This window comes from Petromyzon marinus, chromosome 23 (genome assembly GCF_048934315.1).
Source record: "Petromyzon marinus isolate PM22_M1 ecotype Great Lakes invasive population chromosome 23, UKy_Petmar_22M1.pri1.0, whole genome shotgun sequence".
Lineage (NCBI taxonomy): Eukaryota > Metazoa > Chordata > Hyperoartia > Petromyzontiformes > Petromyzontidae > Petromyzon > Petromyzon marinus.
This window is the reverse complement of record NC_133689.1, coordinates 3,432,783-3,447,117: the sequence shown is the minus strand read 5'-3', so window position 1 is coordinate 3,447,117 and position 14,335 is coordinate 3,432,783. Positions and strand designations below refer to the sequence as shown.

Sequence of the window (14,335 nt, the reverse complement as noted above, 5' to 3'; positions counted from 1 at the left end):
GCTATCAATTATTATTTATTTAAAGTCTACTTGTATACCATTTAATATGCATAATTTAATTGATTTATAGAAATGTAAAATATTTAAGGCATCTAAATAATGTAAAATGCATGTACAATTTTGTATATTTTTGTTGCATCCATGCACCTTTGCTTATGTTGCCAGGGGCTGCCTGTTCCACGGACCACCGGGAACAGGCAAAACGCTGGTGGCACGTGCCCTAGCCAATGAGTGCAGTCGCGGAGACCGGCGCATGGCCTTCTTCATGCGCAAGGGTGCCGACTGCCTGAGCAAATGGGTGGGTGAATCCGAGAGACAACTGCGACTTCTCTTTGACCAGGTTCGAATCCACCCCCTCACCTTCCCATCCCCCAACTATCGAATAATTGTTTTCTTTTGTGATGCTTCATTGTTAGTGGTGGACAAGCGAGAGAGATGATAACACTGCTGCGGAGGACGGCCATTTCCTGAAATGTCTCCTGTTATATTTTTGTTCCTTATAGTGAAATGTAATTGACGAATGTGTTGAGTCTTCATCTAACAATTGGACCATGTTCTTCCTACCACTCCTATCCAATTTGTACTTTCGGTGTCTATGTATGTAGTGCAGAATTTTTTAAATGAAAATAATGTCAGAATTTAATTGTCCATTGAAGTAGCATAATCCGTTTGAATGTTGATTCAGCCAACTCGCAGCTGATCAAATTGGCATTGAGGAAATGTTTTTTGCAACACATGTAGCGTGGGTTTGTGCCTTGGCAGCCTCCCTAAATTTCAAGACTCCTTTTTAATGAGGGGTCTTGCATTGGGATGCTTGGCCAATTAATTTGAAGATTTTTGCCTTTGGGAGGAATGTTTTTTAAAAACGCATGAAAATCCAACGCACATGATGAAATAACACTCAGAGGTCTACAGAGATAGATTGATATGAATGTGTTTAGGAATTGACACTATTCTATATTTTTCACTTGTTTAGGCATACTTGATGAGACCCTCAATTATATTCTTTGATGAAATTGATGGCCTCGCCCCAGTTCGCTCAAGCAGACAAGATCAGATACACAGGTAAGGAGATGCATTATGTTTTTACAACATTGGTATTACCATGAAAGGAACATGCACCTCAAAAATAAATACCTCTTGTCTTTCAGCTTCTTTCCGAGACTGTCCTGAACTGTCCGACTTCTTTGAGGGTCATTTATTAGGAACAAAGAATTTCAAGTCATGATCAGACACGTTAGAGTGAAATCAGTACAGTTTTACTTCCCTATTTCCTAAAGTTGGGGCATCTTACATCAAGTTTGTATATTGTTTTTTTAAATGCTATCTAGATAATATTGCTACATGAGCATTTGTTCTTCACGTATCCTTGCGAGTCTTGCCCGAGAGAAACAAGCTGCTCAGCCAGTCTATTTAGGGATCTACATTTGAGAATAGGTTTTCCCCTTTTTTCTGGCAAAAACAGGTGTGAAGATGTTAAAACACCAAACTGAATCCTTTTTCAAATAATCATGTGTGCATTAACCACAATACTTGTGGTCAGAATGCCAACAAAAAACATACTCTGCATTGTCTTTTGGCGTCCTCTGGTTTTAAGACTAGGCTCGAAAGAAAGCTGTCTCTGGTGTGGACCAATCAGTTTCAAGACAATGCATACATTATCAGAGTTTTTTTGTTTGTTTGCATTCTGACCACAAGTATTGTGGTTAATGCAGACATGATTCCTTGTACAAGGTTTCACATAGTCACTTTAAGATGTTTTTCTTGTTCGTGTGTTTTTTTTGTTTGTTGTGGTTGCACCCGATTAAAGAGCCAAATGGCTCACAGGGCTATACCAAAATAAATCAACTGAAAGTTTGGTGTTTTAACATCTTAACACTTCTTTTGTTGCCAGAAAAAAGGGTTTAAACATTCTCATATTTTGGTACTGGCAAAGGAGATCCCATGATGAAGTCTACATTTGGTTGAGATTTTGACTGTACAAACAGGTGCACACAGAACCACATCTACAAATTAAAAAAACACTTCAGGTGTAGAAGCTGCCATCACGAACGTGACTTGTATTCAAATATCCTTGCGCTAATCACTGATAGCGACTGGTATTATTTTGAATAATACCTTTTAAAAGTTATTTCTGTTGTCATTGCTCAACTGTAAATGTGTGCATTGGTATTGGTAAGCTTTGTAGTAGGTTTCACAGAGATTGGTTCCCAGGTTTCTTGGTTTTTGGGAAGACACAAAGTGTGCCCTCTATTGGATGTACACAGATGGACATGACATTGCTTAGGCATGGCAAATCGGGTCGCCTATTATCCGCCTTAAAACCCGATTTTGAAACATGCGTTTTTTTTTGCGGCTGCTACCCCTTGCGCAGTTCCATCGTGTCGACGCTGCTCGCCCTCATGGACGGGCTGGACAGCCGTGGTGAGATCGTGGTGATCGGCGCCACCAACCGGCTTGACTCCATCGACCCTGCACTACGCCGGCCTGGCCGATTTGACCGAGAGTTCATGTTTAACCTTCCTGATGTGCAGGTATGAAAACTGAGTCGCACAGAATGATCATTGTAATGCCATTTATACCTCATGCAAAATTTCACAGACGTAAATGACTGTGACGCATGAGCCTTGGTGTTGCTTGGCCAGTGATGTAAGGATTCATAATTTTATCAATTGAGACCTATTCTTAAGCTCGTTTTTACATGCCTTGATTTGTGCATATTGCAAACACTTACTTTTTATGCACATTATAGATGTGCCTGGTATGCTCATGTTAAATGGAGACGAACGGGTCGAACAAAGCTGTATAAAAGAAACGAAGCAAATAAGAATACCAACGAGATAAAATAATACAAAATTTAATGAAAGTATCTCTGAACCGTGACAATCTGTCATTTCATCATGGGTACATTTTTCAATACATAATGATGTGGGACGTGCATGCTTTTACCACTTTATTATAGCAGAAATAAGTTTAGCCGCACGTTTGGACTATGTTTATATCCAGACATTAAAATGTGATTTGTCCTGGAAAGTCTCATTGCATCTTAATGCTTTTTCAGTTGTGTCCTGCAATGGTATTTTGGTCCATTTCCATTGAGAAGTTGTTTTGCCTTGTGAATAAAGCACTGTGCAGGAGAAGCCTGTCCATATGCGGGTGGTAACGCTTCAAAGTTCTACACATATGGCTTCATGAATCTATTTCCTGTACTGTCGTCTGACCACTTAAATAGCTTCGAGGGTTTTGATGTAAAAACCTTTGGCTCCAAAGCCTCGAATTACAGTTATACATCAGCTTGTATTTAAAGTACTTGCATTGAGTCACCCTCGAGAGCTGCATTCTGATGGGTTTCCATTTGTCCATTAGGCACGGAGGCAAATACTGGAGATCCATACATGCAAGTGGACTCCCCACCTCTCCAACTCCTTTATGGATGAGTTGGCCGAAAAGTGTGTAGGTGAGTGGCCTTGCTGGTATTCAATGTACAGACCACGATGGACCATTCGCAACTGTTAATGGTGTTGATGATGATGAATATTCCAAAACTCACAGGATATCCTCGTGTTTGCTACGACTGCGCAGGCTACTGCGGCGCGGACGTCAAGGCCTTGTGCACAGAGGCCGTGCTGTCTGCACTGCGACGGCGCTACCCGCAGATCTACGCGACCAGCGAGCGCCTGCTTATTGACCCCTCCTCCGTGTCGGTGGCGACGTCGGACTTCCAGCGTGCCATGGACACTGTGGTGCCGGCCTCACAAAGGGCGGTGGTGGCACCGGGCGCGGCGCTTGGCCCTGTGGTGCGCCCGCTGCTCGCCACGCAGTTCATGGTCTCCCTGGAGCGGCTGCTGCGTGTTTTCCCGCATGGACGCGTTGTGTGCTGCAACAACAGTGGCAGCAGCACTGCCGAGCAAGGTTAATCTGTTTTAAATGATCTGTCGTTCTATTCTATGGGAGCACTTGGCGATTACATTTTTTTCATCTGAGACCTAACGTCTCGTCTCGTCCGCTTGTTTTGCACAGGGTCTATCAAATGTGAATTTTTATGTCAGATTGTTTTATATGGAATGATGTTCAAGTTAATTTAACAATAAAATAATCAGAAGTTTAAATTTAGTGTGCCTTAAAGTTCTGCAGAGATTTTTAGTGGAAGAATCGGACAGTGAAAGTTTAATTTTCTTGTCCTGTAATTTAAAATGCTTGTGGAATGGATTCGGTCACATTTCTTCTTTGTTTTTTTTTCTATGTACAGCTTGTGTGATTCTCTATTGCATGGTGTGTTGTTGTGTGCAGGCCTAATGAGCCAGATGCTGTTTGATGACCCATACAGTGATGAGGAGGATGCCCCCTCCATCTTCCAGAATGGTCCACTCCCTCCGAACGAAAAACAAGATTTAGTGTCCATGGCAAACAGACCCTTCCTCAACTTTAGTAGGTGAGTATTTCCACATAATTAACGATCACACAATCATGATTTTAAAATCATCACTGTAATACACAGAGGTGTAATTTTGAAAATAATTATATACTCTTTTTTTTTATAACATACGGTTTGTTTACGATATAAATCAATTGTTTTCACATTCAGTAAAACCTCAGCCAGAATAATATGGATGAGCCCTGGTCCGGCTTGCCACGATTTCAATAAAATGTATGTAAAAAACAACACAAGTCTGTATTAAATGTATACATACATATGTACAATAGTGTGTATATATTTTTAATATATGTGTGTGTGTTGGTTAGCGGTGGAGTACTTTAGTAATGCCTTTGTGGATAACTTTTCAGACCTTCCATCCTATATATTATACTTTTTTTTTAAACTAATGTGACATGCGTGGTTTCTGCAACAGCTCGGTGCTACGCAAGCCCAGCACCCATAGGCCACGGCTGCTCCTGGCAGGAGACCCTGGCTCTGGGCAGAGTTCGCACATCGCGCCTGCACTAATTCACAGCCTCGAGAAGTTGCCGGTTCACAAGCTGGACCTGCCGCTGCTCTACGGTGTGAGCGCCAGAACGCCCGAAGAGTCTTGTGCTCAGGTAACAATTTGTGGTCGTGCGATTGAGCGGTGAGTTAAGTCATGGCGAGAATGAATGTTGAATTGGTAGACTGCACGTTTGATCGAGTGGTGTGTGTCACCCATGTCTGTGCTTTTTTATGATTGACCCATATGGTTAAAAGTAGAATGCGGTTGGAGCCATCGTGGGGTGGAACACAGGATTGTTTCACCTGTTACATTAAGCACTGTTTTATTTTTCCTGTTGTCATGTTTCACTGTCAATTTCAGCCACCCTAGCTTTTTTAAGCGTGCTCACACGGCATTATGCAAATTTGCGCATAAGGTTCGTAAAATGGAGAATGGTTGAAACCCTCATCATTTGAATAAACCAAAACCTGTTAACACAATTATATTGTGCCTTTTGTCAAATAACCACTCTTAAGACACATGACAACGAGCCGCTTGTAAGGTATACACATTACCGTGCTCATTCAGCCATTGTCACTTTGCAGGTGTTCCGCGAGGCACGACGCACAGCTCCCAGCGTGATCTTCACGCCTCACATTGACGAATGGTGGGAGACCGTCCCGGAAGCCGTGCGCGCCACCTTCAAGTCGCTGCTCTACGACGTGCCACCCTTTATGCCCGTGCTGCTGCTCGCTACGGCCGAGACTCGGCACGACGCCATGCCGGCCGAGGTCAGCCTTCAGTCCAAAGCCACCTGGCCCTTATCCACATTATTGTCATCGTTAAGGTCCTGGGGTAGGTTTGTATCGATTCGTAGGCAAAACATGGAATGCATTGAATGTTCCTAACAATTGCATGCAATTTATTTAACGGGTGTGACTTTGCTGATTCATGTTTCTCTAATCCTTAATATTTTTTCCTTTGAGTTATTCCATTCATATAGTTTCGAGTCATTTTCAAACGTCAGATCTTACACCCTCTCCACAGTTCAGTTGTTTGATTACCAAGCATCAAGTGGGTGTAAAGTGTCGGGATTGATTTGCATGTGAATAGATAAGATTGGTAATTTTTTAAATTATCACCATTGGGGCAGAATTTTCGAGGCCCTTAGAGTGAGTAACACTGTGTTCTGGCTTATCCTTCACACTCACCCTAACGATCGCAACGCCAGGTGTCTCTCGGTCTGACCTCTTCTAATCTCTGCCCTTGCAGGTGCAGCAGTTGTTCCGGCCTCGGTACGGGGAGGTGGTGATGCTACAGCGACCCGGGGGGAAGGAGCGTCGTACCTTCTTCCAGGACCTGTTGCTAAACCAGGCTGTCAGGGCGCCCCCCACCAACAAGATGTCAGGTGAGGAGTGCTGGGGTCGTTTGTAAAATGGTGATCTTGATAAGATGTAGGCATGTGTTGATTGCCCCCCCACCTCATCTCCCCTTACATCAGTGATGTTTTAAAAGGTGTTAACATTGTGGAATTGCAATTTATTTGAGAATGGGTTATTTTTTTCTCTCATTTGAAGTCTTGTTTGTAATGTTTCTCAAGTTTTTTTCTCGTGTTTGTACTGTTATTTGATTGAGCATCGAGCCCGTAATTTAACATTCACATGTTTTTTTGTATAGATTGTGAAATAATTTTTAACGTGTGTAATTTCATGCTCGTAAAAAGAGGCTTAAGATCTACTTAATTTTATAAAACTCTACATTTGTCAACAACAGTTCGATATACGGGACATTACGTATTATAGATGAGCCAAACTTCTTAATTGCTTGAATTATTGCATATACACAGTGTGCGTGTTAAATGTTTGTTATTTGTGCTTTTATGCACCACTGGCAAAGCATTATCACAAGAAAACTTGATTTTAATTGATATATTGTATTTCTTGTGAACAGCAGCGCTGCTGAACTGCTGATAGCATTCGCACATATGGGATTTGTTTTGCTGTCAGAACCAAAGCAATTACGTTTAAATAGATTTTTTTGTACACATAAATGTGCAGTAAACCTGATGAGATTTTGTGACATGGGCAGTGACACTTTCCCCCGCTTGGAGGGCAGGAGTGTTCTCGGTAGAAATAAATGAATTTTACTTAGTCTCGTTTCTCATTAAAGAAATACAATTCTTCAAAAAACATTGTTTTTTATTTTCTAAATAAAAACCTTTCAAGTCACACTCGACCACTATAATTAGAGTACTTTATTGAATTAATTGTGAAATGACACGTTAATACAACATCAATGCAGGGACACGAATCAAGCGCTATGGAGGCACATTCATCCGCAATTGTAAAGTTCTCAGTGAAGCTTTATATTCACGTGAGGAGAGCTCACCACAATTATCGCACTTGTGTACGTACAAGATATGAGCTATGTGTTTCTTAGTCTATGTTCCACTGTAAAAAAAAGCCTTTTTATATTCAATTGCCTTATCTGCATCTCGTCAGAGCTTGCATCAGCCTGTGTTAATCAACGACTTTAAGATTGCTTTAAGTGACCTTTTTCACACACTTCACAACTTGCTTTAGATGCTCGTCGAATTTGGTGTCAAAATGATATTTTCGATTCCCGGAGACGGAATTTTGCCAAATTAAATGAGAAACAAAATTGAATGTTGTGGGTTTTATTTTGTGCAGACATTTCATAAATTTTCTGCACCCCATTTAATCACGGAGGCTGTATACCATATTCGAACACAGGATATCAGCCGCGTCGACCCTTTCTTGAAGCACCCGGCCACCTATGTTGTAACTTTTCTAACCCGCCCAACTGGATATCTTTGAAAAAGAGCTTCACAGCTCATCTGATTTCTCCAGGATGAATAAAGATTCTGATTATGATTCCCGGCTGGTGGGTGCGTGTGGCGCAGTGCTGCAGGCCCTCGAGGTGCTACCGCTGGCGCCTTGCCCCGAGCCACGCAAGCTGTCAGCCGAGGAGTTGCAGCGCCTGGAAGAGCAGGAGCAGGACACCTTGAGGGAGCTGCGTCTTTTCCTGCGTGACGTCACCAACCGCCTGGCCACCGACAACCGCTTCCGCATGTTCACCAAGCCCGTGGACATAGAGGAGGTGCGTAGTGGACGTGGCACTTGTAAGAAGCTTAGCCATGCGTGGGTGGCCTAAGTACAGCATGTCTGTTAATGCAGCGTTTCGGAAGCAAAGGTCGGTGGATAAAGGGTACTTTTGAACCTCTTAAATTTGCTCGTCACAGAGGTGGCCAGAAGATGGCAGTGCAGGAAAAGGGGGGAGGGGTTTGCGATCCTGTCTTCTTGGACTTTTTAGTGATATCCCCTGTCATGTTTGTGGGCCTTTAGTCGTTATCACAGAGATAATTATTTCAAATATTTAAATGAGTTCCAAACTGTTTGCTGCCCTGAGATAGTGGTGGAAATTCCACATTCTTATTGCCTGGAAAATACTTACATAATCTGCCAGATTTTATATATATATGTATCCTTAACTTCTTGGTCCACATTATATATTCAGCTTATTTAAAATTAAAGCTCCTCAACTCGATTTGTGACGTGAAAATAAAAATTCAAATACATGTAGTTTTTTTTTCCCATAATACCAAAAAAGATGATAATCTTCCAGTTAAATTACGATAGCATACAAGACGTAATTCGCGTGAGATGTGTCATGCAGTGTGACCAATTCGTTTAGTTGAAATAATAAAAGTAATTCAGGATTAGATAACCTACGACAACCTGTCCACTAGTTGCCTATCATTTCAAATATAACTTTGGACTGAGTAATGTGTAAGGTGGAATAACAAATTTACGCGGAAGTTGAGAGTTAGAAGACCATGTTACCCTATTACCTAAAATAACTATTTTCATAAAACAAAGAAAATAAATAGACCCATGTAAACGGCAACAACTCCAACATGGAATTTAAAGCAGCTTATATATAGAAGCAGCAAAACACATCCCCTAGCTCTTACATAATCAGATTGTTTCTGGATTCTTGAGTGTCTTCCTGCATGCAAATTCTACTTCTAATCGACATGGCCGAGTTGGCACACAATTAAAGAAACGCACAACCCAAGAAACGAGCAGTGCTTGTAGCTCTACGCACACAGGCTGTCTGGCGTGGCTTCGAAGCTTTGAGAATGAGTAAATAGACTTTCAAATTACCATCAGGCACGCTAACACGATGTTCTGTAGTGACGTTACTGCATTGATGTATGGAATGTATCGGAGTGACGTCAATGCGTACCTTGGAGACGTGCTTGGCCATGATAATTAAGAATTTTTTTTAAATCAATAAAGTTTCATAATCATGTTGGATACCCTAGGGTACACAATCTAGTTACATGCCTACACATTAACAGGCATTTTGTTTTGGGTTGTCTCCAGTGCACAAATAATCATATACTTATTTCAACAGCATGTGCCTTTTGTGCATTATTTTCTGGGTGAGAAATGCACAGGTGTCAACATAGGGGGATATATCTGGATTTCGTTGAATTTAAGTGTGTGCCAATTGGCTGGGTCTGTAACACATTCGTGACATCAAGACACGGAGGGATAACGAATCTGGTGGTGGGAAGCTCCTTTGAATGTGCTCAGGTTGAGGAAGGAAGGAGCTTAATGTGATTGTCGGGAGTTGTTTGGCTTAACAAGCACTCGCCCGGTAAGCTTAGCACAAAGTAACAAAAACGGTATTGACAGCAGTAGGGCATCTTTATCTGCGCTGAACCCTGTTTACTCACCCTTCGTGCGTCATACGAGTGTAGGTCCTATGATATGCAATTTGCACCTTCGTCTGTCCCTGCAGTGGGTCGCTGACCTTACTTTATTCTTGCTTCCCATTTCCAAAACCACTTCCTCCCCACATGCATCCACCTAAATACTTATGTCCCCCACTCTGGATCAAAGCAGGATTTCAAGTCACCATTGACTACAAAAAAAGTAATTACCATCCAACAAATTAGTTTTTGCAGAGCATTAAAATGCATGTGGATGAATTCGCTTTTTGAAGTAACCTCAGAAATACTTTTGCGATGCCATCTACTGGGGCCATTTTTTTTTTATTTTAAACCATGTGTGTTATGCTGCTCACCACAAGATGTCCAAATATAAATGTCAATGTTCTCATGATAGCTAGTTGATGGTTTCATCCTCACCAATGACTCTCCACATTTTTTTATGAAAAAAAGAAAAGTAAATTGCAGCTCTTTGAAAGAATACAATTATTTTGTTTACTATGCGATGAACATTTCTGGAGCAGCGTGCACGATAAGGTGCTGCATATGAAGGTGGCTGATGCTAAGTTAGAGAACCTAGCTGGAACAACTGATATTGTGGGTTCAGATCCAGACAGACAGACACCCGTGATTAAATAGTACAGGGAGTTCATGGTCACCAATGACTGCACCAGAAAAATATTTGCCTAATGACGAACGCTTGTGTTGCGATCGAAACGTCGTAGTTTTTTAAAAGTTTTTATTTTCTTTGAACCTATCTACGTGACTTTACCTATAGACCCAAAGAATGTTTGCATATGTTTTGTTCATTATTTGAACAAATTGCAACATTCTGAGGAAGAAAACAAAATTGATTTGATTGCCATGTCAAAAACATGCGAGGAGGTGCTCTACCAAGTAAAGATAAAGAGTCAACTGAAGGGACTTCAGAAATTGTTATGTCAAGTCATCTCGAGACATTTTTTTAACACAAGGTGATGTTTCACTTTTCAGGTGTCCGACTACCTGGATGTGGTGAGGCAGCCCATGGATCTGTCGACAGTGCGGATGAAGATTGATCAGCACAAGTACGAGACAACGCGTCAGTTCCTTGATGACATCACCCTCATCTGCAGTAATGCCCTCGATTATAACCCTGACAAGGACCCCAGCGGTGAGACGTCTGCCCGTGTCTGCACAGTGTGCACATGTACACATAAAGACAAATATCCTAGGTATAGTGATTTATATTGCTGGGAAGCGCTGTTAACAAGCCGCTACCAATGCTGGCACGGTGCACAAGAGAATGGTTTGGGTCAGCACCATGTATATGATTCATGTAATTTATGAGTTTCTAATTCATTGGCATTACTCGGCGTCGCGTTTGGGTTTAAAACTTACTTTAGCACCCTTTATGCCGTGGTTTTTCAAGAGTGCATTACATCATATCTCATCTCAAACATTTGAAAGAGCACTTCTGCCGACAGCTGTCCCTGTGGGCACAAGGTGACTCGGCACCTGGCTTACAAATGACAATTCATGTGCCAGTAGGGGCAATGATTGTTTTGTGTAATCCCAATCGAGTGATATGATGGTAATGTTTCAAATTTGGCAATTTGGACCCTTAGACTTGCACACAATGCCCTACTTATTTAGAATGATGTCAGGGGATCGTTTAACTTCCACTGTTACGCTGATGGTGCATATTTGTATGATATCTACACCCGCGGTAATAACCAGGGGGGCCGCCGGGCTCGAACCGCAAGCTTCTGCAACAAGTAGTGAATGTGATTCCGATAGGCCATGTCGCAACGTTGTAGCACCTCTAGTGGCTGTAGGATTCATGTATGTATGTTGAACGACATAGCCAACCGTGCTAATCCGAGGTGCAGATGAAGGACAACAAACTTAACATGATTTGGGGTCGTGAACAATTAGAACACAAATTTAAAACGGTTCTTACGCAATTGATTCAAATGCACGTATCATGAGTAAAAAATAGGTGTAAATCGATACAACACTGCATACTTAAAATTCGCTGACAATATACATTTTAAATATATTATTATATTTCTATATGTTCTGAGAGCTTCATAAATGAATAACATACAAATAAGCCACACATACCAGAGAAAGCAGCATGGGGCCAATGAGGAGGACGTGTGGTCCCCTTCGTCGCGATCAATTTCAAGGCAGCGGTCGTGTTATTGGCGTATTGTGCGTGCTTATGTGAATGGCGGTGGTGAAGACGGTTGGGTGGCTCACGCTGTCGTGTTACTGTTCATTGTGGAAAGTGTTGCGTCCCCACGTTTCAATTTAAAACAAATTTGCTTGCAGGCTCTCCCAAAGTGATCACTTGTGGTTGTACAAAATCGTATCGTGAAATGCATATTTTTGTTCACTCCTTTTGTTACACTTGACGTTAAAACGTGTCGACCAAGTATTTTTTACGATGCAGCATATTGCCCACACTTACTCGATTTGTTCCACATTGCGAGGTTTTAAAATGAAGCTTTAATAGAATTTGCGGGCTCCATTTTGAGAATGTTATACGAGCTGCAGTTGCTTTTTTGCTCTGCGTTAAAGCTAATGACTTGTATACAGTGTCATTAAGCATGGGCAATAATTCATCCAACACTCGATAGAAAATTATTAATGATCATTCATTCACACCTTAATTTGAATGCTACCGCAACATAATCGAGCATTCACATTCAGGTTGCTATAGTAATTAACACGGCAAGACCCGTATGCTGTCGGCATGGTACAACACAACAGACACAGTTTAACGCAGAGCTGCATTAAAAATATTGTTCCGATTATATTCCTTATATAACATAAACCTCTGCTAAATATTACTTTCATGAAATTCCTGTATTCCTACTTTAAAACTCTGGCACATGTGTACTCTGTTTGATGTGTGTGTGGGTGTATGCGTGCACATGCTCTTTTCTTTCAAAAGTGGTGTGTTCCATAAAAAAAACTGACATTCATATATTGCACAGGGGCTACTTGCATTACAATTTCATATAATAATAACGTGATGCCGATATTTTCTCTGATGGATGAGTTGATGCTCTTGTGACGATATTGTCCCCGATGCCTCGGCTTGCTGCAGATCGCATGATCAGGCACCGAGCGTGTGCTATTAAGGACACCACCTACGCCATCATGGCCTCAGAGTTGGACCCCGAATTTGAGAAACTCTGCGAGGAAATACACGAGTCACGGACGAAGCGAGGTAAACTGTGTGCGAGCGGCCGGTTGCACGTGTATGTCAACTCAATAATAACCTGGATCTGTCCCATGGCCTCCTACCAGCGAGTGTTCAACATTCCACATTGCTTCAAAGTTCACTGAATTAGACAAAACAAAACGTCGTGTGATGTCATTGTGGTGAACGGTTGCTGTTGTGTATCCCACAATTATAAAAACACATCCTCAAGTATCACCTTGTCTGAGGATTTTGTGAACAGTTTGATTGTCATTTTTAGTCGGCAAGTAATTTGTTTTCAGCTTATGTTTTCGCTCAATTTTTTGGCTCTTTGGATTGTTCTTGCTGAAGACGTCCTCATCCAAGTTATTCTTGGACAGGACCACCTTTTTGTTAACTCCTCAGGATCTGTGTAAATGTACAGAGGACCTGTCAAATAACTGAGGCCGCAGTGTGTGGATGAGTGAGTTGGCTAAAAAGAAGTACTTGGTTGGTGATCCATTTATCCAATTTCCGGTCACATTTTATGAATTTGGCATGATGTGCATTTTACACACCGTCATCAAAATTTAAAGCAAAAAGCTTGTGGAATTTTTCAAAATATGTGATGCCCACTTGTGTAATATGCATTTATAATTCATAAATCTATTCCTGGTTTTGGACGTACAAACAGTATTTTCTTGTCGTGATTGTATTAACACTTAAAAATAAAATTTGTGTAACATTAAATAATGTGAATCATTCGACTAAATATACCAATAGACTTGCATTAATATACTACATGTGTAGGTATTTTTTTTGTCTTTTCAAATAATTAAGGGTACATGTATTTTTTGTATGAGCACATTTTTGTGTACTTTACCTAAATGAAGTGCTTGCTAACAGCACCTGGCTGTACAGTCTCTTGTCGGCTGTGCAGGGAACTTTATAAACATACTTGGTAGTAATTTTTTTGTGAGTAGGATGGAGTTTTTTTACTTGCACAATTAGTACAGTGAGGGAATAAAGTATTTGATCTGCTGATTTTGTACGTTTGCCTACTGACAGAGAAATGATCAGTCTATAATTTAATGGTAGGTTTATTTGAACAGTGAGAGACAGAATAACAACCAAAAAATCCAGAAAAACACTTGTCAAAAATGTTATGAATTGAATTGCATTTTAATGAGGGAAATAAGTATTTGACCCCCTCTCAATCAGAGATTTCTGGCTCCCAGGTGTCTTATACAGATAACGAGCTGAGATTAGGAGCACACTCTTAAAGGGAGTGCTCCTAATCTAAGCTTGTTACCTGTATAAAAGGCACCTGTCCACAGAAGCAATCAATCAATCAGATTCCATCTCTCCACCATGGCCAAGACCAAAGAGCTCTCCAAAGATGTCAGGGAGATTGTAGACCTCCACAAGGCTGGAATGGGCTACAAGACCATTGCCAAGCAGCTTGGTGAGAAGGTGACAACAGTTGGTGCGATTATTCGC

General features: G+C 41.3%; 1 protein-coding gene across 7 annotated transcripts in view; it reads left to right on the top strand.

Annotated features, from left to right (window-relative positions):
* The window catches only part of ATAD2B (ATPase family AAA domain containing 2B), a 52,990-nt gene that overhangs the window by 17,277 nt on the left and 21,378 nt on the right, over nt 1–14,335 (top strand). For all 7 annotated transcript variants that reach the window (XM_032959444.2, XM_076068958.1, XM_032959448.2 and 4 more), the window contains 12 exons: nt 166–340; nt 977–1,065; nt 2,375–2,534; nt 3,367–3,457; nt 3,583–3,912; nt 4,291–4,432; nt 4,851–5,037; nt 5,510–5,695; nt 6,177–6,312; nt 7,828–8,024; nt 10,657–10,816; nt 12,761–12,883. In XM_032959444.2, coding sequence (XP_032815335.2) covers nt 166–340; nt 977–1,065; nt 2,375–2,534; nt 3,367–3,457; nt 3,583–3,912; nt 4,291–4,432; nt 4,851–5,037; nt 5,510–5,695; nt 6,177–6,312; nt 7,828–8,024; nt 10,657–10,816; nt 12,761–12,883 — 1,976 coding nt within the window. The remainder of the gene's footprint in view (nt 1–165; nt 341–976; nt 1,066–2,374; nt 2,535–3,366; nt 3,458–3,582; nt 3,913–4,290; nt 4,433–4,850; nt 5,038–5,509; nt 5,696–6,176; nt 6,313–7,827; nt 8,025–10,656; nt 10,817–12,760; nt 12,884–14,335) is intronic.